The sequence below is a fragment of the Heterodontus francisci genome, chromosome 22 (assembly GCF_036365525.1).
Source record: "Heterodontus francisci isolate sHetFra1 chromosome 22, sHetFra1.hap1, whole genome shotgun sequence".
In the NCBI taxonomy this organism is placed as follows: Eukaryota; Metazoa; Chordata; class Chondrichthyes; order Heterodontiformes; family Heterodontidae; genus Heterodontus; species Heterodontus francisci.
In genome coordinates, this window is record NC_090392.1 from 39,664,776 (window position 1) to 39,689,671 (window position 24,896).

The 24,896-nt window shown below is 46.5% G+C and overlaps 2 protein-coding genes across 2 annotated transcripts in view; both read left to right on the forward strand.

Moving 5' to 3' along the window:
- The first annotated feature begins 1,804 nt into the window (after positions 1-1,804).
- Positions 1,805-24,896, forward strand: part of LOC137381544 (zinc finger protein 91-like) — a 93,039-nt gene continuing 69,947 nt past the window's right edge. The window contains exons 1-2 of the mRNA XM_068054240.1: positions 1,805-2,464; positions 3,918-4,033. The gene's annotated coding sequence lies outside the window, so the exon portion shown is untranslated. The remainder of the gene's footprint in view (positions 2,465-3,917; positions 4,034-24,896) is intronic.
- Positions 15,971-16,981, forward strand: LOC137381543 (zinc finger protein 436-like). The gene is made up of 2 exons (XM_068054239.1): positions 15,971-16,582; positions 16,760-16,981. The coding sequence occupies exons 1-2, from the start codon at positions 15,971-15,973 to the stop codon at positions 16,979-16,981; spliced, it is 834 nt and encodes a 277-aa protein (XP_067910340.1).

The window sequence follows — 24,896 nt, forward strand, 5'->3', positions numbered from 1 at the left end:
TGCTCTCCAGCAAGACCTGTCCGCCAGCCAACCTTCTGTTCACCTACCATTTTGTTTTTTAAACCACAAAGTTCAGCGATCTCTGTATGACTCAATGTCCAGAATTCAACTATAGGATCTTGAAGACATATTTTACAAAAGAAACGGAAGTAGTCTCGTTATAATAGTAAATGGTTGCTTTTCAAACTGGAGGATGGTGGACAGTGGTGTTCCCCAAGGGTCAGTGTTGGAACCACTGCTTTTTTTGCTATATATATCAATGACTTGGATCTAGGGATACAGAGTAGAATCTCAAATTTGCTGACAACATCAAACTTAGAAGTGTGGCAACCAATGAGGATGATATGAACCGCCTGCAACAGGACATAGGTAGCCTTGCAAAATGGGCAGAGAGGTGGGAGATGGAATTTAAAACTGACAAGTGAGGTGATGCATTTTGCTGGAAGGAATAGGGAGAGGCAATATAAACTTAAGGGCACAGTTCTAAAGAGTGTGCAGGAACAGAGGGACTGGGGGTGCATGTGCATAGATCTTTGAAGGCGACAGGACATATTGAGAGAGTGGTTAGTAAAGCATATGGGATCTTGGACTTCATAAATAGAGGCACTGAGCACAAAAGCAGCGAGGTTATGCTGAACCTTTATTAAGCTCTGGTTAGTTTCCAACTGGAGTATTGCGTCCAATTCTGGTCACTGCACTTCAAGAAGGATTTGAGTGTCCTTGAGAGGGTGCAGAGAAGATTTACCAGAATGATTCCAGCAGTGGAAGATTTTATTTGGGTTAGGTTGGAAAAGCTGGGTTTGTTCTCCTGAGGAGATTGAGGCGAGATTTAATAGAAGTGAACAGGATTATGACAAGCTTAAATAAGTTAGACAAGGAAAAACTGTCCCATTAACAAATCGTACCAGGACTAGGGGGCACAAAATTTAAAATTTTGGACAAAAGATGCAGGGGAATATGAGGAGTCACATTTTTTTTCACGCAGTGGATGGTAATGGCCTGGAACTCGCTGTTCACAAGTGGTGGAAGCAAATGACTTCCAAGAGGAAGTTGGATGGCCACCTGAGAGTAATAGACTTGCATGTGTCATCGGATCCTGTCATCAGTACATGGGTAAAGGCCTGCTACCAACCCGACCCTAACGGGTCCCGACGACGTGTCGGGTTCGGGCCAGGTTGGGTCGAACTTACGGGTCCGGCATCGGGCTTGTTCGGGTTTCCTTTGCACACCTTTATTCCACCTGTACTGTAAATGACTCCATCACTCTGTCTCCACAGATACTGCCAGACCTGTGGAGTATTCCAGCACTTTCTGTTTCTATTACTGATTTCCAGGATACGCAATATTTTGCTTTTATTTTAATGCCCTGAACATATTCTGGGGAATCATTGTCCTTGAGCTTTGAGTTGTGTTGCATCTCCCAGTTGATGTCTATATGAACATGATGGAATCAGTGAATTTTACAGCACAGAAGGAGGCCTGTCCACCCGCCCAGCCTGGGCCGCCCTTTGAAAGAAATGTCAGTTTAATCCCACAATCCAGCTTTTCCCCATCACCCTGGAAACGAGTCCTCTTCAAGGACATGGCCAATTGCCTTCTGAAAGTTCCTATGAATCGATTCAGACAATCCGCTCCAGTTTTAAATCTTCTAACTCTGGAGAAATTTGCCCTCAATATCCTTTTGCTTTCTTTAAGAACCGTTTTAAACGCAGGACCCGTTTGCTCAAAGCAACCACCAGGTGGCGCATTACTCGCACTTGCGCAAATGCAGCATCATCGATTAAAACGTCACTGTCCTTGACGTCAGGGGCAGTAATAAAGATGGCGCTGCTCAATTTGATATAAAGCAAATCTCTTCGACGCTTCCGTCTGCTCGCCGCTCCCCTCTTGGGCTCCGCCGCTCGTATTGCGAAGTTCAATGGCGGGGCTTTGACGCAACATCCACCACAGTTGAGAATATTTCCCATGCCACAGCAGGCCTGTGCGCAGGCGCAGGACTCGTTTGGAGCATGCGCAGTTCAAGCCGCATCGACAGCCGGGGAGCGGCGGCTTCAGAAACACCCGGGTGTAGGCCTCAACACTCCCAATTAGAAGCTGCGGGTCCCGCGTTTGCACCGAGCGGAGCGGCAGTTGCAGGGCTTCTCCTGGTAATAGTCCCGGGTTAATGACCACCAGCTTTCCAGCGCTTTTGGAGGAACTAAGGATTAATAAACTGTAATATCAAAGAGCAAAACTTTAAAGGAAACTTAGCTCAGTTATAAAGGGGTCTGGGGGAGGGGGGAACCATTTGGGACACAGCACAGGGCAGGAGGTCCCCCTTCCTGCTTCCACAAAGACTCCTCTTGTACTGTGCTACACCTGGGCAGGGCTGGCTCAAGGTGAGCTCTGGACTGGGAGAAGTGGGGGATATCAGGGCAGGCACACACACGCACCCTTCCTGGGTTGTTTTCCTGGAGTTGTGTCGGTGAGTGTTTCTAAACCTTGTCTCCCTATTAATGCTGGTGGATTGCTGTGAGTGTTGGACTATATTGCCTCTGTCATCTTCCTCCTTCTCCCACTCCAAGTTCCAGACTGTAGGCTGCAGCGGCTCAACGCGCCTGAAACGTTAACTGTTTCTCTCTCCATAGATGCTGATGAACAGCTGAGTATTTTGAGCATTTTCTCCTTTTGAGATTTCTGGCATCTGCAATATTTTGCTTTTTTATTGCAACCATTGCTCACAGAACTGAGTCGAGAAACTTAGATGGACCAATTAAGAGCTGATTTGTACGGGGTGGAGGTTGGCTGTGGCAGTCAGTTCCCCCACCTCTTCAGGGTTTCCGAAGAAGGGTCACTGACCCGAAACGTTAACTCTGCTTCTCTTTTCACAGATGCTGCCAGACCTGCTGAGTGGTTCCAGCATTTCTTGTTTTTATTTTTAGTTTAGAGATACAGCACTGAAACAGGCCCTTCAGCCCACCGAGTCTGTGCTGACCATCAATCACCCATTATCTTCAGTATATCTTGTTTGTTGTATCAGTTTGAGCTGTAGTGGAGATGGAGGAGAAGCTGTTGGGTTTAATCCAAGTACGTTTAAGCCCAGTCGGGCCCAACAATGTCCAATGTTTTTTTATTTAGAGATACAACACTGAAACAGGCCTTTCGGCCCACCGAGTCTGTGCCGACCATCAACCACCCATTTATACTAATCCTGCATTAATCCCATTACCCTCTCACATCCCCACCTTCCCTCAATTCCCCTACCACCTACCTATACTAGGGGCAATTTATAATGGCCAATTTACCTATCAACCTGCAAGTCTTTGGCTGTGGGAGGAAGACCATCGAGAGGGGCAGATTCCAGGGGAGATGTATTTGCTAAACAGACACCAACCACTTAATCTAAAAGAGTATTGTTTTAGTAACAAGTATTTCTGTAGAGGTTTTTGATCCATTTTACATATATAGATTTTTTTGTTTCATCCTTGGGATATGGGCGTCACTAGCAAGGCCAGCATATATTGCGAATCTCCAGTTGCCCATTGAGAAGTGATGGTGGGTCTCTTTCTGGAACTGCTGCACTGTCCTATTAAACACTCACTGGATAGGGACAGCATTGGTTAGATACAGAATAAAGCTCCCTCTACACTGTCCCAACAAGCACTCCGAGGACAGATTTGGACATGTTACCAATACCTTCCCAGGGTACCATCTTTCCCTAGTGGACAATGTGCAGCAGGGTGCATGCGTGGCCATGAAGCAGGAGGAGAGAATGTTATGAATTTCTGTCCTATACTGACGGTGATGGTTTTTGTAAACTTTATAGGGTTTAATAGGGAGGATTTACACACTGCAAACTCAAGCCAAGAGGAATGTTAGTCTCTTCTGAATTTCGATCATGGACTGACACTGATGGCTTTTGTAAAATCCTTTTACAGGATATTAGAAGGGAAGAATTTGCAGACAGGAAACTCAACCAAGCATCACGTCAAGATCTGACAGTCACTCAATTCAGCAGGACCTGAATATTGGCTTTGAATGTAGAAGGAAAAAGGTTTGTCTGTTCTGTCTGTGGGAAAAGATTTTCAGGTATCAATGTGACTGGAAAAGCACCGAGATACACAATGTCCTGGTTAGACCACACCTGGAGCATTGTGTTTGTTCTGGGCACCCCACCTCAGGAGGAATATGGAGGGAATGCAGCATAAAGGTCTGCAAAGGAAACCTGACCGAGCCCAAATGCTGGACCCGGATGTGCGACCCGACCCGAACCATGTCACGGGTCAGGTCGGGTAGCAGGCCTTTACATCAGTCCATGGGTAAAGGCCAGTTACCTTACCTGACCCGACCCCGATGGGACCTGACGACGTGTTGGGTCGCCTTTACCTCACAGATAAGGCTATCTAACAGGGCATTGCAGTCCTTTAATGCAGCGTAGATTTACCTCAATTATATGTGGACTCCAAGGGTTAAATTACAAGAAGAGATTACACAAATAAGTCGTAGAGTCATTCAGGCACAGAAGGAGGACACTCAGTTTTTTGATTCCATGCCAGCTTCTGTAGACAATCCAGTCAGACCCATTCCCCTGCTCCATCTCCATAGTCCTTCAGGTTTATTTCCCTCAAGTCCCCATCCAATTTTCTTTTGAAATCATTGATTATCTCTACTTCCACCACTATCGTAGGCAGCAAGTTCCAGGTCATTACTACTCGCTGCGTAAAAAGAAAAACCTCTTCCTCACATTCACACTGTATCTCTTCCCAGAGCCTTAATCTGTGTCCCCTCGTCTCTGTCCAGTCAACTAATGGGAACAGCTTTTCTTTGACTACCTTATCAAAATCTGTCAATTTTGAACACCTCTATCAGAACTCTCCTCAATCTCCTTGGCTGCAAGGAGAAGGAGAACAACCCAAGCTTCTCCAACCTGTGCCCTCTCAAGGACCTTCATATCCTTCCTAAAGTGTGGTGACCAGAACTGGCCGCAATACTCTAGTTGTGGCCTAAACAGAGATTTATAAAGGTTCAGCATAAGTTCCCTGATTTTGCAATCAGTACCTCGATTTATGAAGCCCAAGATCCCAAATACTTGGCCAACTACTCTCCCAATGCCATCTTCAATAATCTATGCCTTAAATCCTGGTCATAAATCTCCAGGTCCCTCTGTCCCTGCACGCTCTTGAAAGCTGTGCCATTAGTTATGTATTGCCAGAATGCATCACCTCACTGTGAGGGTTGTATTCCCTGGAATTTAGAAGATTAAGGGGTGATTTGATCAAAGTTTTCAAGATATTAATTGTAACTGATTGGAAGTAGGGTAAATAGAGAGAATTAGGGATTTTTAAAAAATCTTTTAGGGGATGTGGACGTCTCTGACAAGACCAGCATTTGTTGCCCACTTGTAACTGCCCTTAACAACTGAGCGGGTTGCTTGACCATTTCAGAGGGCAGTTAAAAGTCAACCACATTGCTGTTGGTCTGGAGTTACATGTCGGTAAGGATTTCCTTCCCTAAAAGACATTAGTGAACCAGATGGGTTTTTATGACAGTCGATGATACTTTCATGGCACCATTACTAAGACTAGCTTACAATTTCAGATATTTTATTAATTAATTGAATTTAAATTCAATTAATCAGCTGCCATAGTGGGCTTTGAAACCATGTACCCAGGGCATCAGTCTGGGCCTCTGGATTTCTAGTTCAGTGACAGCACTACGCCTCCGTCTCCCTTCAATTTAGGATCTAGTACTAGCGGGCATAGGCTAAAACCTAGAGTCAGATCTTTCATTAATCCACTGTAGGCACTGTAAATGCGAGGTTTTTTCCAGCTCTGGGCCCTGTAAACCAAAGCATTAATCCAGCCCTGGACCCTTTAAGCCTTAATCCACCCCTGAGTCCTGTAAACCTGAGCATTAATCCACCCCTGAGCCCTGTCAACCTCAGCATTAATCCACCCCTGAGTCCTGTAAACCTGAGCATTAATCCACCCGAGTCCTGTAAACCTGAGCATTAATCCACCCGAGTCCTGTAAACCTGAGCATTAATCCACCCCAGTCCTGTAAACCTGAGCATTAATCCACCCGAGTCCTGTAAACCTGAGCATTAATCCACCCGAGTCCTGTAAACCTGAGCATTAATCCACCCCTGTCTTGTAAAACTGAGCATTAATCCACCCGAGTCCTGTAAACCTGAGCATTAATCCACCCGAGTCCTGTAAACCTGAGCATTAATCCACCCGAGTCCTGTCAACCTCAGTGTTAATCTATGTCTGCTGCTATAAACCCAACATTAATCCATTGCAAGCCTTGTAAACCAGAGCATTAATCCACCCCGAGGCTCTGGAAACCCAAGCATTAATCGATTCCTGGGCCCGATAAATCTGAGTATTAATCTACCGCAGGTCCTGTAAATACGAGCATTATCTCTGGGACTGTAAACTTGAGCATTAAGCCACCCTGGATCCTGAAACCCAAGCATTAATCCAACGAGTCCTGTAAACCCAAGCATTAATCCAGCACTGGGCCCTCTAAACTGAGCATTAATTAAGCCCTGGGTCCTGTAAACCCGAGCATCAAGCCGCCGAGTCCTGTAAACCCGAGCATCAATCCGCCCAGTCCTGTAAACTCGCGCATCAATCCGCCAAGTCCTGTAAACCCAAGCATCAATCTGCCGAGTCCTGTAAACCTGAGTATCAATCCGCCGAGTTCTGTAAACTCGAGCATCAATCCGTCGAGTCCTGCAAACCCTCGCATCAATCCGCCAAGTCCTGTAAACCCGAGCATCAATCCGCCGAGTCCTGTAAACCCGAGCATCAATCCGCCCAGTCCTGTAAACCCGAGCATCAATCCGCCGAGTCCTGTAAACCCGAGCATCAATCCGCCCAGTCCTGTAAACCCGAGCATCAATCCGCCCAGTCCTGTAAACTCGAGCATCAATCCGCCGAGTCCTGTAAACTCGAGCATTAATCCGCCCAGTCCTGTAAACCCGAGTATCAATCTGCCGAGTCCTGTAAACCCGAGCATCAATCCGCCCAGTCCTGTAAACTCGAGCATCAATCCGCCGAGTCCTGTAAACTCGAGCATCAATCCGCCCAGTCCTGTAAACCCGAGCATCAATCCGCCCAGTCCTGTAAACCCGAGCATCAATCCGCCCAGTCCTGTAAACTCGAGCATCAATCCGCCGAGTACTGCAAACCCGAGCATCAATCCGCCCAGTCCTGTAAACCCGAGCATCAATCCGCCCAGTCCTGTAAACCCGAGCATCAATCCGCCCAGTCCTGTAAACCCGAGCATCAATCCGCCCAGTCCTGTAAACCCGAGCATCAATCCGCCCAGTCCTGTAAACCCGAGCATCAATCCGCCCAGTCCTGTAAACCCGAGCATCAATCCGCCCAGTCCTGTAAACCCGAGCATCAATCCGCCCAGTCCTGTAAACCCGAGCATCAATCCGCCCAGTCCTGTAAACCCGAGCATCAATCCGCCGAGTCCTGTAAACCCGAGCATCAATCCGCCCAGTCCTGTAAACCCGAGCATCAATCTGCCGAGTCCTGTAAACCCGAGCATCAATCCGCCGAGTTCTGTAAACTCGAGCATCAATCCGCCGAGTCCTGTAAGCCCGAGCATCAATCCGCCCAGTCCTGTAAACCCGAGTATCAATCCGCCCAGTCCTGTAAACCCGAGCATCAATCCGCCCAGTCCTGTAAACCCGAGCATCAATCCGCCCAGTCCTGTAAACCCGAGCATCAATCCGCCCAGTCCTGTAAACCCGAGCATCAATCCGCCCAGTCCTGTAAACCCGAGCATCAATCCGCCGAGTTCTGTAAACTCGAGCATCAATCCGCCGAGTTCTGTAAACTCGAGCATCAATCCGCCGAGTCCTGTAAACCCGAGCATCAATCCGCCCAGTCCTGTAAACCCGAGCATCAATCCGCCCAGTCCTGTAAACCCGAGCATCAATCCGCCCAGTCCTGTAAACCCGAGCATCAATCCGCCCAGTCCTGTAAACCCGAGCATCATTCCGCCGAATCCTGTAAACCCGAGCATCAATCTGCCCAGTCCTGTAAACCCGAGCATCAATCCGCCGAGTCCTGTAAACCCGAACATCAATCTGCCCAGTCCTGTAAACCCGAGCATCAATCCGCCCAGTCCTGTAAACCCGAGCATCAATCTGCCCAGTCCTGTAAACCCGAGCATCAATCCGCCCAGTCCTGTAAACCCTGGGCCATGCTGCCTCCTCAGGCAGCTCCTCCTAGGTGATGGTGGCGGAGATGAATAGCCTGGGTCCGGAGACCCGGGCAGGGTCTGTACACAGGCAGAGCCACTGCTGGGCCAAGGGCCCAGGAAGACCACACCGGGAACGGAGTTCGGGCGGGAAGCACTGGTAGACATGCAGCTCGGCCGAGGTACCTCCATCTAGCTGAAGGAGCCAGAACATCAGGTACTGAAGAGCGTCTAGCATCTTGGTTAATGAGGACATGTGCAGTGAGGCGTCTTCACTATGTCAGTAAAGGAGCTGAAGCCCTGTCAGTCACGGAAAGTTTTGGCGGGCTGACAAAAGTCAATGGCAGATTTCCAACAGTAATTTTTCATCCTTGGCGGGCTGGATGCTGGCCTGTGGGCCGTATGTTGGACAACCTGCTCTAATACAATCCTTGATTTCTTTCATTAGCCTTGGTTGGAACACTTTTCTCGTTGGGTTTTTTTTGCATTAAATGAATGTTTTTTTGTTGAAAACTATGTATTAGTTCTTTAAATGTGAGCCATTGCCTGTCTGCCTTCACATCTTTTAACATAGTTTCACAATCCACCATAGCTAATTTGTCCCTCATACTTCATAGTTTCCTTTGCTTAGATTTAAGACCATAGTTTCTGATTGAACTACGTCACTTCCAAACTTAATGTAAAATGCGATCATATTATAATCACTCTTTCCTAAAGGCTCCTTTACAACAAGACTATTAATTAGCCCTTTTTCATTGCACAATACTAGATGTAACGTAGCCCGTTCCTTAGTTGGTTCCTCAACATACTGTTCTGGAAAACCATCTCACATACATTCCAAAAATTTGTCCTCCACAAAATTAGTACTAATAAAGTTTAACTAGTTTGCATGTAGATTGAAATCCCCTTGATTACTGTATTACTCTTGTTACATGTACCTCTAATTTCTTGATTTATACTGCGATTTACATTACCACTGCTGTTTGGCTTATAAACAACTCCCACCAATGTTTGCTGCCCATTGCTGTTTCTTAATTCCACGCAAACAGATTCTACGTCTTGATCTTTAGAACTAAGGTCATCTCTCACTACAGTACTAATGCTCTCTTTAATTAACAGAGCTACCCCCACCACCTTTTCCCAGCTTTCTGTCCTTCCTGAATGTCACATATCCTTGGATATTCAGGTCCCCCCTTTGGTTTCCCTGTAGTCATGTCTCTGTAATGGCTATCAGGTCATTCATATGAATTTCTGTTTGAGCTGACAATTCATCTGTTTTATGGCGAATGCTGCAGGCATTCAACTACCGAGCCCTTAATTCAGTTTTGTTTTACTGTTTTTGTAAACTCTGGCCCTATCTGCTGGCACACTCTGAAGTTTGCAATCATTGATATTCTGATCATCATTACCTTTATTGCTACCTTGATCATTTCCCTTTAGTTTACTCAGTCTTCCCCTGCATGATCCCTTCCCCCTCTATTTAGTTTAAAGCCCTTTACTCCCAAGTTATACGACTCACTAGAACACTGGTCCCAGCATGGTTCAGGTGAAGTCCATCCCAAAGGTACAACCCCCCACTATACCCAGTACTGGTGCCAGTGCCGCACAAACCGAAACCCACTCGTCCCACACCAGTCTTTGAGCCACCCATTCATCTCTCTAATCTTATGTACTCGAAGCCAAATTGCACATGGCTCAGGTAATAAGAGATTATTACCTTTTGAGGTTCTGCTTTGCAATTTGGTTCCGAGCTCCTGATACTCTTTCCTGGTCCTATTTATGTCATAAACGTTAGCATTAATCCACCCCGAGGTGTGTAAACAAAGCATTAATGCACCCCTGCGTCCTGTAAACCTGAGCATTAATCTACCCTTGGGTCCTGTAAACCTGAGTATTAATCTACCCTTGGTTCCTGTAAACCTGAGCATTAATCTACCCTTGGGTCCTGTAAACCTGAGTATTAATACATCCCTGGGTCCTGTAAACCTGAGCATTCATCTACCCTGGGCCCTGTAAACCTGAGCATTAATACATCTCTGGGTCCTGTAAACCTGAGCATTAATCTACCCCTGGGTCCTGTAAACCTGAGCATTAATACATCCCTGGGTCCTGTAAACCTGAGTATTAATCTACCCCTGGGTCCTGTAAACATGAGCATTAATCTACCCCTAGGTCCTGTAAACCTGAGCATTAATCTACCCCTGGGCCCTGTAAACCTGAGCATTAATCTACCCTGGGACCTGTAAACCTGAGCATTAATCTACCCTGGGTCCTGTAAACCTGAGCATTAATCTACCCTGGGTCCTGTAAACCTGAGCATTAATCTACCCTGGGTCCTGTAAACCTGAGTATTAGTCTACCCTGGGCCCTGTAAACCTGAGCATTAATCTACCCCTGGGCCCTGTAAACCTGAGCATTAATCTACCCCTGGGCCCTGTAAACCTGAGCATTAATCGACCCTGGGCCCTGTAAACCTGAGCATTAATCGACCCTGGGCCCTGTAAACCTGAGCATTAATCTACCCTGGGCCCTGTAAACCTGAGCATTAATCTACCCTGGGCCCTATAAACCTGAGCATTAATCTACCCTGGGCCCTGTAAACCTGAGCATTAATCTACCCTGGGCCCTGTAAACCTGAGCATTAATCTACCCCTGGGCCCTGTAAACCTGAGCATTAATCGACCCTGGGCCCTGTAAACCTGAGCATTAATCGACCCTGGGCCCTGTAAACCTGAGCATTAATCTACCCTGGGCCCTGTAAACCTGAGCATTAATCTACCCTGGGCCCTATAAACCTGAGCATTAATCTACCCTGGGCCCTGTAAACCTGAGCATTAATCTACCCTGGGCCCTGTAAACCTGAGCATTAATCTACCCTGGGCCCTGTAAACCTGAACATTAATCTACCCTGGGCCCTGTAAACCTGAGCATTAATCTACCCTGGGTCCTGTAAACCTGAGTATTAATACATCCCTGGGTCCTGTGAACCTGAGCATTCATCTACCCTGGGCCCTGTAAACCTGAGCATTAATACATCCCTGGGTCCTTTAAACCTGAGCATTCATCTACCCTGGGCCCTGTAAACCTGAGCATTAATCTACCCCTGGGTCCTGTAAACCTGAGCATTAATACATCCCTGGGTCCTGTAAACCTGAGTATTAATCTACCCCTGGGTCCTGTAAACATGAGCATTCATCTACCCTGGGCCCTGTAAACCTCAGCATTAATCTACCCTGGGCCCTGTAAACCTGAGCATTAATCTCCCCCTGGGCCCTGTAAACCTGAGCATTAATCTACCCCTGGGTCCTGTAAACCTGAGCATTAATCTACCCTGGGCCCTGTAAACCTGAGCATTAATCTACCCTGGGTCCTGTAAACCTGAGCATTAATCTACCCTGGGCCCTGTAAACCTGAGCATTAATCTACCCCTGGGTCCTGTAAACCTGAGCATTAATCTACCCTGGGTCCTGTAAACCTGAGCATTAATCTACCCTGGGCCCTGTAAACCTGAGCATTAATCTACCCTGGGCCCTGTAATCCTGAGCATTAATCTACCCTGGGTCCTGTAAACCTGAGCATTAATCTACCCTGGGCCCTGTAAACCTGAGCATTAATCTACCCCTGGGTCCTGTAAACCTGAGCATTAATCTACCCTGGGCCCTGTAAACCTGAGCATTAATCTACCCTGGGTCCTGTAAACCTGAGCATTAATCTACCCTGGGCCCTGTAAACCTGAGCATTAATCTACCCCTGGGTCCTGTAAACCCAAACATTAATCCACCCCTGGGCCTTGAGACTTAAACATTAATCCTCCGCTGCTGGACATACACAGAATTACAGACTAGAAACAGGCCGTTTGGCCACACTAGTCTGTGCTGTCGTTTCTCATCCACAAGAGCTTCCTCCCATTCTAATTACCTCATCCAACCCTGCTCACATATCGCTCTATTTCCTTTTCCCTCATAGATGTATTGAGCTTCTCCTTAAACATATCATTGCTATCTGCTTCAACCACTCCATGTGGCAGTGAGTTCCACATTCTCGGCAATCTCTTGAGTAGAGAAATTCTTCTAAGTTTTCGATTTAACCTGTTAATGTCTGTCTTATATTGCTGCCCTCTAATTCTGACTCACTGATAACTTTAAAAACCCCTATCAGATCTCTTCCTAGTCTTTTCCAGAGAAAGGAGCCCCAGCCTGCTCAATCTTGCTGGATAGTAGCATCCTCTCTGGTGACATCTTTGTAAATCTATTCTGCACTTTCTTCAGTGCTTCAATATCCTTTTTTAATATGGAGACCAGAACTGCTTACAGTCCTTCTAAGCGAGTCTCTATAAATTTAAGATTCCATCCCTGCTGTTGCAGTGTATTCCTCCAGAAAAGAACATCAGTTCTTTCTCTGCTCTCATTGATTTGTGTTGCTCCTTTTAGTGATTTAATTGGCTCTGTTCCCAGATCTCTTTGCTCCTCTGCTCCATTTAATTTCTTGCATTCTAACCAATAACTGGCCTCCTTGTTCCTCGTCCCAAAATGAACCAGCTCACATCTCACTATGTTGCATTTCATTTCCCATTTATCTGTCTAGTCTGCCAGCCTATTTATGTCTTCCTGGATTTCAATGCAGTCCTCTACATTATTAGTTCTACCAATAATTTGGTGTCATCTGCAAATTGTGAAGATATCCTTCTAATTCCTGAGTCCGTATCTGGGTAAAGAACATAAGTCCCAGCGTACTTCGCGCCATAGTTGAGGCTCACACACTCAGATTTCTGTATAGTTTATTCACTAATTTTGTTCATTGTCTCTATGGCCCCTCTGTCGATGGGATGACACTAAAATAATCATCCATTCAACAATTGGAGCTTTTAATGGTGGATTAATTACCCAGGATCCCCCACGGGTCAGAATGCCCCCTATTATTGGCTGCAGGAGCCCAATGCGCCAGCGCGGGATTGGACTGTGATTGAAACATATACGATCCTGAGGGGTCTTGACAGGGTGGATGTGGGAATTTCCCCTTGTGGGAGAATCTAGAACTAGGGGTCACTGTTTAAAAATAACAGGTTAAAAATAACATTTAAGACAGGTGAGGAGAAATTTTTTCTCAGGGTTGCGAGTCTTTGGAATTCTCTTCCTCAAAAGGTGGTGGAAGCAGAGTCTTTGAACATTTTTAAGGCAGAGGCAGATAGATTCTTGATGAGCAAGGGGGTGGAAGGTTATCGGGGGTAGGTGGAAATGTGGAGTAATCAGTTTAGCCATGAACTTATTGAATGGTGGCGCAGGCTTGAAGGGCCGAGTGGCCTACTCCTGCTCCTAATTCTTATGTAGTGCGGGTTGTGGAGATGGACTGAAGTGGAACAGATGGCTTGGGAGATGGGAGGAGATTATGGGTGTAGGGGACGAATTGGAGCTGTGGGTGAGCTGGGAAGCTTCATAAACACCTGGGGTAGGCTTGAGTCACCAAATAAGAGCCCACAGGCCCCTTCATGCCGCACGGTGAAAGACCTAGGCAAGCAGGGCACTGCCCGCCATCTTGGGGTCAGGATGCATACTCGACCATCTTGGTGATGGCACAGAGAGCAGGCAGGGCTTCAGGGTCTCTGTTCCCAACTGGGTCCTAGTGCCCGGGAGATGGAGCATCCTGGACAACAGGGTTTTCAGCAGCTTCACCCACTCACAGGCTGCATGTGATTTTTGCAGCCTAGAGGAGTCCATGGGCCATGGATATATTCAGTGTGAGAGGTTAAAGTCTCTGTATAGTTACCTGAAGGAGCTGCTGCTCAACTTAGAATCATAGAAATTCACAGCACAGACTTAGAATCATAGAAATTCACAGCACAGAAGGAAGCCGACAAGGAGCCACCCAGCCTGATTCCACTTTCCAGCTCTTGGTCCATAGCCTTGTTGGTTACAGCACTTCAAGTGCATATCCAAGTATTCTTTAAACGTTATGTGGGTTATGCTCCCAGGCAGTGAGTTCTAGCTCCCACCACCCTCTGAATGAAAACATATGTTCCTCCCCTCTAAACCTCCAACCTCTTACCCTAAATCTGTGCCCCCACGTTCTCGACCCCTCTACCAAGGGGAATAGGGCCTTCCTATCCTCTCTATCTGGACCCCTCATAATTTTATACACTTCTATTAGGTCTCTCCTCAGCCTCCTCTGTTAGAAAGAAATCAACCCTGGCCTATCTAATCTTTCCTAATAACTAAAATCTCCAGTCCAGGCAACATCCTTGTAAATCTCTTCTGTACACTCACTAATGCAATCATATTTTTCCAATAGTCCTGTGACCAGAACTGCATGCAGTACTCCAGCTGTGGCCTAACCAGTGTTTTGTATTGTTCCAGCATAACCTCCCTGCTCTTATATTCTCTGCTTTGGCTAATAAAGACAAGTGTCTGGTATGCCTTCTTGACAAGCATCTCTATCTGTCCAGCCACCTTCAGGGATCTGTGGACATGCACACCAAGGTCCCTCTGTTCTTCTATACTTCTCAGTGTCCTGTTGCTTATTGTATATTCCCTTGCCTTGTTAGCTGTCCCCAAATGCATTACCTCACACTTCTCCAGATTGAATTCCATTTGCTACTGTTGTGACCATCTGACTTGTCCATTGATATCTTCCTGTAGTCTACAGCTTTCTTCTTCATTATTAAGCACACAGCCAATTTTAGTATCATCTGTGAACTTCTTAATCGTACCTCCTACATTCAAGTCAAAATCATTGATATATACCACAAAAAGCAAGGGACCGAGTACTGAGCCCTGAAAACAGTCTTCCAGTCGACTATTACCCTTTGCTTCCTGCCTTTGAGACAATTTTGGATCCAACTTGCCACTTTGCCCTGGATCCTGTTGGTTTTACTTTCATGACAAGTCTGCCATGTGGGGCCTAAAAAAAAGCCTTGGTTACACTTAAACCCACTCTTCTGATCTTTGGTTGCTCAGTGTGGAGGGGTTTGGGTAAGTCGGAGGATCTTCTCCTGGACCTGCTGTTCGGCCTGGTTAAAACAGCAATGTGTAGGTCCAGGATGTGTGGGGACCATGTTGGGGGTGATGTGTCACTCTGGCTGCTGGTCCCTCTCTATGGTCTTGTCCGTGCCGGAGCTGCCCTGGAGAAGGAGCACACTTAATACCTTCTGCAACTGGTGGACACTTCAGGGTACAGTGTGTCTCACAGACACTGAGAACAACATTCTGGTTTAGTTGGGAGGTTCCCTTTGCTTTTTTTGTGACATTGTTATTTACTTTGGCATCTTTTTGTTTGAATGGACCACATATTTGCGGGGTGGGGGGGGAAACAAGAGAGGAAAGAATGTTCCATAGAAACATGAATAGTCTATTCTGAATTTCAATCCTGCACTGAGTGGCAGTTTTTGTAAACTCTTTTTACAGGGTGTTGGAAGGGGAGGATTTGCAGACAGGAAACTCAAATTAAACATCACATCAAGATCTGATGGAGTCACTCAATTCATCAGGACCTGAATATCATTGACCTTTGAATGTGGTAGGACAAATGTTCATCAATTCTAAGTGGGAAAAGATTTCAAACATCGTTGTGACTGGAAAAGCACCAAGACACACACACACACACACACCTGAGTGAGAGTGTTCCAGTGCAGTGACTGTGGAATGAGCTTCAACCAGTTACACAGCCTGAAAAAACATCGCATCATTCACAGCAGGGAGAAACCGTACACATGTTCTGTGTGTGTGGACGAGTCTTCAATTGACTGTCCAACCTGGGGAGATACAAGGAAACCTGCACCATGGAGAAACCTTGGAAATGTGTGGACTGTGGGAAGGGATTCAATTACCCATCCCGACTGGAAATTCATCGACGTAGTCACACTGGGGAGAGGCTGTTCACCTGCTCCAAGTGTGGGAAGGGATTCAATTACCCATCCCAGCTGGAAATTCATCAACGCGCTCACGCTGGGGAGAGACCATTCATCTGCTCTGTGTGTGGGAAGGGATTCACCCGGTCATCACTCCTACTGTCACACCGGCGAGTACACACTGGGGAGAGACCATTCACCTGTTCTGAGTGTGGGAAAGGATTCAGTCAGTCATCCCATCTCCTGAGACACCATCTGGTTCACTCTGATGAGAGATGTTTTGGATGTTGTGAATGTGAGAAGAGTTTTAAAAGCAAAAATGATCTGCTGTCACACCAACGCACTCACAATGGAGAGAGGCCGTTTACCTGCTCTGAGTGTGGGAAGGGATTCACTCAGTTATCCCATCTCCTGAGACACCAACTTGTTCACTCTGATGAGAGATGTTTTAGATGTTCTGAATGTGAGAAGAGCTTTAAACGCAAAAATGATCTGCTGACACACCAACGCATTCACACTGGGGAGAGGTCATTTACCTGCTCCGTGTGTGGGAAGGGATTCACTCGATCATCCAACCTGCTGACGCACCAGCGAGTTCACACTGGGGAGAGGCCGTTCGCCTGCTCCGTATGTGGGAAAGGATTCACTCTGTCATCCGATCTCCTGAGACACCAACTTGTTCACTCTGATGAGAGGTGTTTTGTATGTTCTGAATGTAAGAAGAGCTTTAAAAGCAAAAGGGATCTGCTGATACACCAACGCATTCACACTGGGGAGAGGCCGTACACCTGCTACGTGTGTGGGAAGGGATTCACTCGGTCATCCCACATGCTGAGACACCAGCGAGTTCACACTGAGGAGAGACCGTTCACCTGTTCCAAGTGTGGGAAGGGATTCGCTCGATCATCCCATATGCTGAGACACCAGCGAGTTCACAAGTGACTACAGGGGTTGGATTCTGCTTTTATTGTTGCTGTTAATCACATCCAGAACTGAACCATGATTGGAAGCCTGTTTCCAGTGGAGTTCCACAGGGCTCAATACCAGGTCCGTTGGTTTTGGGGTATTTATCAATGATGCAGATTGAGGAAAGGACAGGGATTGGCTGCAATTAACCAAAATATAAACTTAAACCAGTGTGAGTAATAGAGTAGATTAGGTTATAATGTGAGATGTTTATACCTATAATTGTGAAACTATAAGAAATAACAGGCAGGGTAGTTTACGGATAATGAGAAAAATGTTGAAGCGAAGTAACAGCTGGGAACCTGGGAATGTGTCCTTGTAAATCACAGATTAGAGAAGTTCCAGCTGTCTTTTCCTCACTTACTGCCAAAATCCAGCAGAGAAGACAAAGAAGAGTCAGGTACCAGAGCTGGATCACTACGAGGTATAAAAGTGAGAGGATACTGATGTATGGGGGCAGTCGGGACTGGAGACACCAGAGATCAAGCCCAGGGTGCCCGAGGTTCCATCCAGCAGGCTGACCTCGTATAAGTGACTGGACACGCGGAACTTGCATGTTACTCTGATTGATGGATCAATATCAGCTACGGTAGAGGACAGAGAATTGCTCAGCTTATATTTCTTAATAAAGAATTAAAGTTGTTGGCACTGGAACTCAAACATGTGAATTAATAAGACAAGGTGTAAGCTAGAATCTTACCGCTCTTTGCTGTTCTGCTCCTCTACACCTCTTCAACTTTTACCATTCAGTGCATATTTTATCTTTTTAACTTAAAAACAGTATCATCTTATATTTCCCTGTATTAAATTAAATCTGGCATCCACGTGTCCCATTTATTAGCCTGTGTATTCACACTGAGTCACTTAGATTATATTTCACAGTTTCCCATGCTCCCTATTTTAAAGTCATCTGGAGATTTTGATCTTGTGTCCCATATACCCAAGTCCAGATCATTTCTCTATATTGAGAAGAGCAATGGTCCCAACACTGACCCTGGGGAACACCACCGTTTCCATCCCTCCAGTCTGAAGAACATCCATTAACCACTTCTGTCTGTTTTCTGCCCTTTACCCAACTTCCTATCCATGCTGCCCCACTCCCTTTAATACCGTGAGTTTTAATTTTATCAACAAGCCTCCTTTCTGGCACCTTATCAAACACCTTTTGACAAAACATCTACACAACATCCACTGCATTTCCTTTCTCACTACACTGTTATTCCCTCAAATACTCCCTGCTGTCTGGCCTGAATGAATCTATTTCACTAACAAATGTTGAAATACTTGCTGCACACCTACAGTGTTTCATCTGTTTGGAAGCCACAACAGAAAGGGCCTGTTTGTTCCTGGAGTTTGAGACAAATCAGCTTTCAAAATAATGCAGAGTTTGGGCCAATGAGGGAGATCCGGGATCAGCCCCACCCACTGTGTCACAGGCCCCGCCCCTCACATACTCCGATTGGCTGGACAACCAACCGACTACTCGGTCTTCCAGCCGCCTCACTTTTCTGATCGGTCGGAGATCCCGCCAATGACCCGGGCAGTCAGAGTGTCCATAAATGAAGGAGAAATAATTCAGTATTTTTGGGAGGTTGGTTTGTGTAAACAAATAAATCCATGATTTTACTGAGACTCTTTTCCACGTCCCAGCTCCTGTAAATACTGGGTGTAAAGGGAGCGGACTCTCAGGAGCCTCCATCCTTAAGCCTGGCTACCTGACGACATAAATAAAAGCAAAATACTGCGGATGCTGGAAATCTGAAACAAAAACAAGAAATGCTGGAATCACTCAGCAGGTCTGGCAGCATCTGTGGAAGAGAAGCAGAGTTAACGTTTCGGGTCAGTGACCCTTCTTCGGAACCCTGACGACATGTCGGGTTCAGGTTGGGTCGGGAAGTCACGGGATCAGGCTTACCCATGATTGCCCACAACTCCAGCTGCAGGAATAACCTGCTGCTGGAACAGATGAAGGAGATTTGGGTCGGGCGTGGCTGTGGTTGGGTCAGGTTTAAATTTTATACCTGAGCTAGGCATTATTCCGCATCACTGGCTGCTCGTGCGTAAGTGATCTCCTATCAGATTAATGTGCTTCTGCTGTGTGTGTTTAATAAAGCGCCTGAAAGCCTCACTGTAACATTCTCACATTTCCTAGCTGCAGTGGAATGTCCGTGCTGTCTGCTTCCTCTCCAATATCACCCTGATCAAACTCAATGAGCAATCCCATCTCCAAAGGGAAATGTCTCTTTAAACCTGACTGTTTTGGCAGTTCTGCAGCTCATTTCACACTAAGTATGTCAGAATGAAAAGCTTTAACAACAGCCAATGTTTCACAAAGAGACAATGTGATTGACCCATATCTGTTCTCCAAAATGGCCAAGCAATCCATTTGTTTGTACAAACATGCTACATAAAAGATGAAAAAGAATAAAAAAGGATGGCAGTGACCTTGGCACCGGAAATAACAATAGCTAGGCAAGCCTTGTCAACCCTGCAAAGTCCTCCTTACTAACATTTGGGGGCTTGTGCCAAAATTGGGAGAGCTGTCCCACAGACTAAAGGCCTGCTCGGGTATAAAATTGAAACCCAACCCGCACGCGACCCAGGCCCGAGTCCTTTAATTTTTTTTCGCGCCCGTTCCGACCTGAATATTGCAATAAATTTAATGATATCAAACATGTTATTGTGCTCTACCTTGTCCAAGTAGTAATACTTGTGATCCTGTTCATCAGTTCTGGCAGCAGGCTACTCCTGCAGATGGAGTTGTGGGGAATCATGGTTGAGCCTTAATCCCGTGAGTTCCCAGAGGCAGCACAATCCAGCCCGACCCGAGCCCGACGGCTGGACTCGGAATATAGACCCGACCCGAACTTGACACGTAGTCGGGTTCGGGTCGGGTAGCCAGGCTTTACCACAGACTAGTTAAGCAACAGCCTGGCATTGTCATACTCAGCAAACCATACCTTACAATGTCCCAGACACCACCATTGCCATTCCTGGGTATGCCCTATCCTACCGGCAGGACAGACTCACCAGAGGTGGTGGCACAGTGGTATACAGTTGGGAGGGAGTTTCCCTAGGGGCCCTTAACATTGACTCTGGACTGCACCCAAATTATTGGAATCTATTCTGAGAGACAGGATAAACTGTCACTTAGAAAGGCACAGGCTAATCAACGATAGCATAGATTTGTTGAGGGTAGATCTTGTTTGACCAACTTGATCGAATTTTTTGAAGAAGTAACAAGGAAGATAGATGAGGGTAGTGCAGTTGATGTGGTCTGCATGGATTTTAGCAAGGCTTGTGAGAAGGTCCCACATGGCTGGCTGGTTAAAAAAAATAAAATCCCATGGGATCCAGGGAAATGCAGAAAAGGTGGATACAAAATTGGCTCGGTGGCAGGAAACAAAGGGTAATTGTTGACAGCTGTTTTAGCGACTGGAGGGCTGTTTCCAGTGGCATTCCATAGGGCTCAGTACTGGGATCCCTGCTTTTTGTGGTATATATTAACGATTTGCATGTAAATGTAAGGGGCATGATCAAGAAGTTTGCAGACGACACAAAGATTGGCTGTGTGGTAGGTAGCGAGGAGGATAGCTGTAGGCTGCAGGAAGATATTGACGGTCTGGTCAGATGGGCAGAAAAGTGGCAAATATTACTCAACCTGGAGAAGTGTGAAGTGATGCATTTTGGGAGGTCAAACAAGGCAAAGGAATACACGATTAATTGGAAAATACTGAGAAGTGTAGAGAAAGTGAGGGACCTTGGAGTGAATGTCCACAGATCCCTGAAAGTAGCAGGACAGGTCAATAAGGTGGTTAAGAAGGCATACGGAATCCTTTCCTTTATTAGCCGAGGTAAAGAATATATGAGCAGGGTGGTTATGCTGGAACCATATAACTCATTGATTAGGCCACAACTTGAGTACTATGTGCAGTTCTGGTCACCTCATTACAGAAAGGATATAATTGTACTAGAGAGGGTACAGAGGAGATTTACGAGGATGTTGCTGGGTCTGGAAAAATGCAGCTATGAGGAAAGATTGGATAGGCTGGGGTTGCTCTCCTTGGAACTGAGAAGGCTGAGGGGAGATCTGATTGAAATGTTCAAAATTTTAAGGGGCCTGGATAGAGTGGAGGTGAAGGGTCTATTCACCTTAGCACAGAGGTCAGTGACAAGGGGGCATAGATTTAAAGTGATTGGTAGAAAATTTAGACGAGAGATGAGGAAATACTTATTCACCCAGAGGGTAGTGGGGGTCTGGAACTTACTGCCTGAAAGGGTAGTTGAGACAGAAACCCTCAACTCATTCAAAAGGAGTCTGGATATGCACCTCAAGTGCCGTAATCTGCAGGGCTATGGACTAAATGCTGGAAGGTGGGATTAGAATAGGTGGATCGTTTTTCGGCCGGAACAGACACGATGGGCCAAGTGGCCTCTTTCTGTGCCTTAAACTTTCCATGATTCTTTGAAGTCATGGCATCAGGTTAAACATGGGCAAGGAAACCTCCTGCTAATTACCACCTACTGCCCTCCCTCAGTTGATGAATCAGTACTCCTCCATGTTGAACACTACTTGGAAGAAGCACTGAGCAGGGCAAGGGCACAGAATGTCCTCTGGGTAGGGGACTTCAATGCTCATCACCAAGAGTGGCTCAGTAGCTCCATGACTGACCGAGCTGGCTGGGTCCTAAAGGATATAGCTGTTAGACTGAGTCTGCGGCAGGTGGTGAGGGAATTGACAAGAAGGCAAAAACCTACTAGACCTTGTTATCATTAAACTACCTATTGCAGATGCTTCTGTCCATGATAGTATTGGTAGGAGTGATAACCACACCATCCTTGTGAAAACATCTTCACACTGAGGATACCCTCCATCATGTTGTGTGGCACTAATATCGTGCTAAATGAGATAGATTCAGTACAGATCTAGCAGCTCAAAACTGGGCATCATGAGATGCTGTGGGCCATCAGCAGCAGCAGAATTGTATTCAACTACACTCTAACGTGATGACCCGACATATCCCCCTCTCGTCCATTACCATCAAGCCCAGGAATCAACCCTGGTTCAATGAAGAGTGTAGGAGGGCATGCAAGGAGCAGCACCAGGCATACCTATAAATGAGGTGCCAACCTGGTGAAGCTACACAGGACTACTTGCATGCCAAACAGCGGAAGCAGCATGCAATAGAGCAAGTGATCCCACAACCAACGGATCAGATCAAAGCTCTGCAGTCCTGCCACATCCAGTCGTGAATGGTGGTGGACATTAACAGGAGGTGAAGCCTCCACAAATATCCCAATCCTCAATAATGGAAGAGCCCAGCACATCAGTGCAAAAGAAAAGGATGAAGCGTTTGCGACCATCTTCAGCCAGAATGCCGAGTGGATGATACATCTTGGCCCCTGAGGTCCCCAGCATTACAGATGATAGTCTTCAACTGGTTCGATTCACTCCATGTGAGATCAAGAAATGGCGAAAGGCACTGGATACTGCAAAGGCGATGGTTCCTGACAGCATACCAGCTGAGTGCTTAAGCATTGTGCTGCAAAACTAGCTGCACCCTTAGCCAGGCTGTTTCAGTACAGCTAAAACACTCGCATCTACTGGCAGTGTGCAAAATTGCCCAGGAATGTCCTGCCCACAAAAAGCATGACAAATCCAACCCAGCCAATTACCGCCCCCTCAATTTTATCTCGATGATCAGCAAAATGATGGAAAGTGTTGTCGACCGTGCTATCAAGCAGCACTTACTCAGCAATAATCTGCTCAATGATGCTCTGTTTGGGTTCTGCCAGGGCCACTTGGCTTCTGACGTCATTACAGCCTTGGTCCAAACATGAACAAAAGAGCTGAACTCAAGAGGTGAGGTGAGAGTGACTGCCCTTGACGTCAAGGCAGCAGTTGACCGAGTGTGGCATCAAGGAGCAAAATTGGAGTCAATGGGAATCAGGGTGAAAAGTCTCTGTTGGTTGGAGTCATCGATAGCACAAATGAAGATGGTTGTCGTTGTTGGAGGTTAATTATCTCAGTCTCAGGACATCACTGCAGGAGCTCCTCAAGGCAGTGTCCTAGGTCCAACCATCTACAGCTGCTTCATCAATGACCGTCCCTCCATCATAAAGTCAGAAGAGGGAATGTTTCCTTATGATTGCTCAGTGTTCAGTATCATTTGCGACTTCCTCAGATACTGAGGCAGTCCATGTCCACATGCAACAAGACCTAGACAACATTCAGGCTTGGGCTGATAAGTGGCAAGTTACACATTGCCAGGCAATGATGATCTCCAACAAGACAGAATCTAACCATCCCCCCTTGACATTCAAAGGTGTTACCATCACTGACTTTCCCCACCATCAACATCCTGGTGTTACCATTGACGAGAAACTGAACTGGCCCAGACACATATATGTTGTGGTGACCAGTGCAGATCAGAGGCTGGGAATTCAGCAGCGAGTAACTCACCTCCTGACTTCACAAAGCCTGTCTATCATCTACCAGGCACAAGTCAGGAGTGTAATGGAATATCTGCACTTGCCAGGATAAGTGCAGCTCCATCACTCAGGAAGCTTGACACCATCCAGGACAAAGCAGCCCGTTTCATCGGCAGCCCATTCACCACCTTAAACAGTCAATCCTTGCACCACCGACGCACAGTGGCAGCAGTGTGTACCATATACAAGATGCACTGCAGCAACTCACCAAGGCTTCTTTGACAGCACCTTCCATATCCGCAATCTCGTCCACCTAGAAGAACAAGGGCATCAGATGCATGGGAACACCATCTGCAAGTTCCCCTTCAAACCACACCCCATCCTGACTTGGAAATATATTCCCGTTCCTTCACTGTCACCAGGTCAAAATCCTGGAACTCCCTCCTGAACAGCACTGTGGGCGCACCAGCACCAGATGGACTGCAGCGGTTCAAGAAGGCAGCTCACCATCACCTTCTCAAGGGCAATTAGGGATGGGCATCAAATACTGGCCTAGCCAGCAATGCCCACATCCCATGAAACGAATAAAAACAAAAGAAAAGGTCAACAGACCGAAGGACATTTGTGGGCTTTGGTGTCACTGGGCTACAGGAGGCTATTTTTGATAGAAGGAAAACTCACTCTAACCCCCCTCCACCCTCTCTCTCTCTTTCGCTATTTATGGACACTGCTGCTGTAATTGTTCCTCTGACATTTCCTTCCTTTTCCCTCCTATACTCCTAATACCCAACCCTACACAATCTCCCTCCCCCTACATCCTCACTGTGCTGGAATCTGCACCAGGCTCCCCATCTGCTCCTTGCTCTCTCCCTGGATCCTACTGAAAACTACAGTACTCAGTCTTCCCCTCCTGAAGTCTACAGTGTCAGGAAAACATGATACGCCAAATGAGAAATATTAATTCATCAGTTGGAAACTTACATTAAACTTTTAATGGAAAAAAAATGCTCCAGTTAACTTAAACAAAACTGACAACTAAGATGGCCACCACAATTTGCATCTGAAATACCAGGAGATCGAATTGGAGACACAAGTCTAACAAGAAGTCCATCCAGGAAAATGCTTTGGCTAACTGAATAGATTATCCAGATCACCCTTGTTAGCGGAACATTCAAAACCATCTCAAAGCATTCACGAGTGGAGATGTCCCTCCAGGAAGTAAGCACTGAGAGAGGTTTTGGGTTTTAGACTTTGGACTTCATTAAAAACAAAGGGGAATGAGGGGACGCAGTGAGAAGATACATTTGCCTGAGTGAGAGACATTGCCAGAGTGAAACTGGAATTTGGTGCACATGGGAATTCGGTGCAGAGGGGAAAAGGGAGGGCTCCTTTTCCTAACTTTTTAGCCTCCAGCAGCTGGTGAGTCTTCTTCCTTTGACTCCAAGGTAGGTGATTGGTT

Excerpts from the sequence above, each read along its gene's own strand:
- LOC137381543 (XM_068054239.1), top strand. The coding sequence starts at position 15,971 with ATGGAGAAACCTTGGAAATGTGTGGACTGTGGGAAGGGATTCAATTAC. Across the intron at positions 16,583-16,759 it reads AGAGGTCATTTACCTGCTCC|AAGAGCTTTAAAAGCAAAAG; the intron begins GTGTGTGGGAAG and ends TCTGAATGTAAG.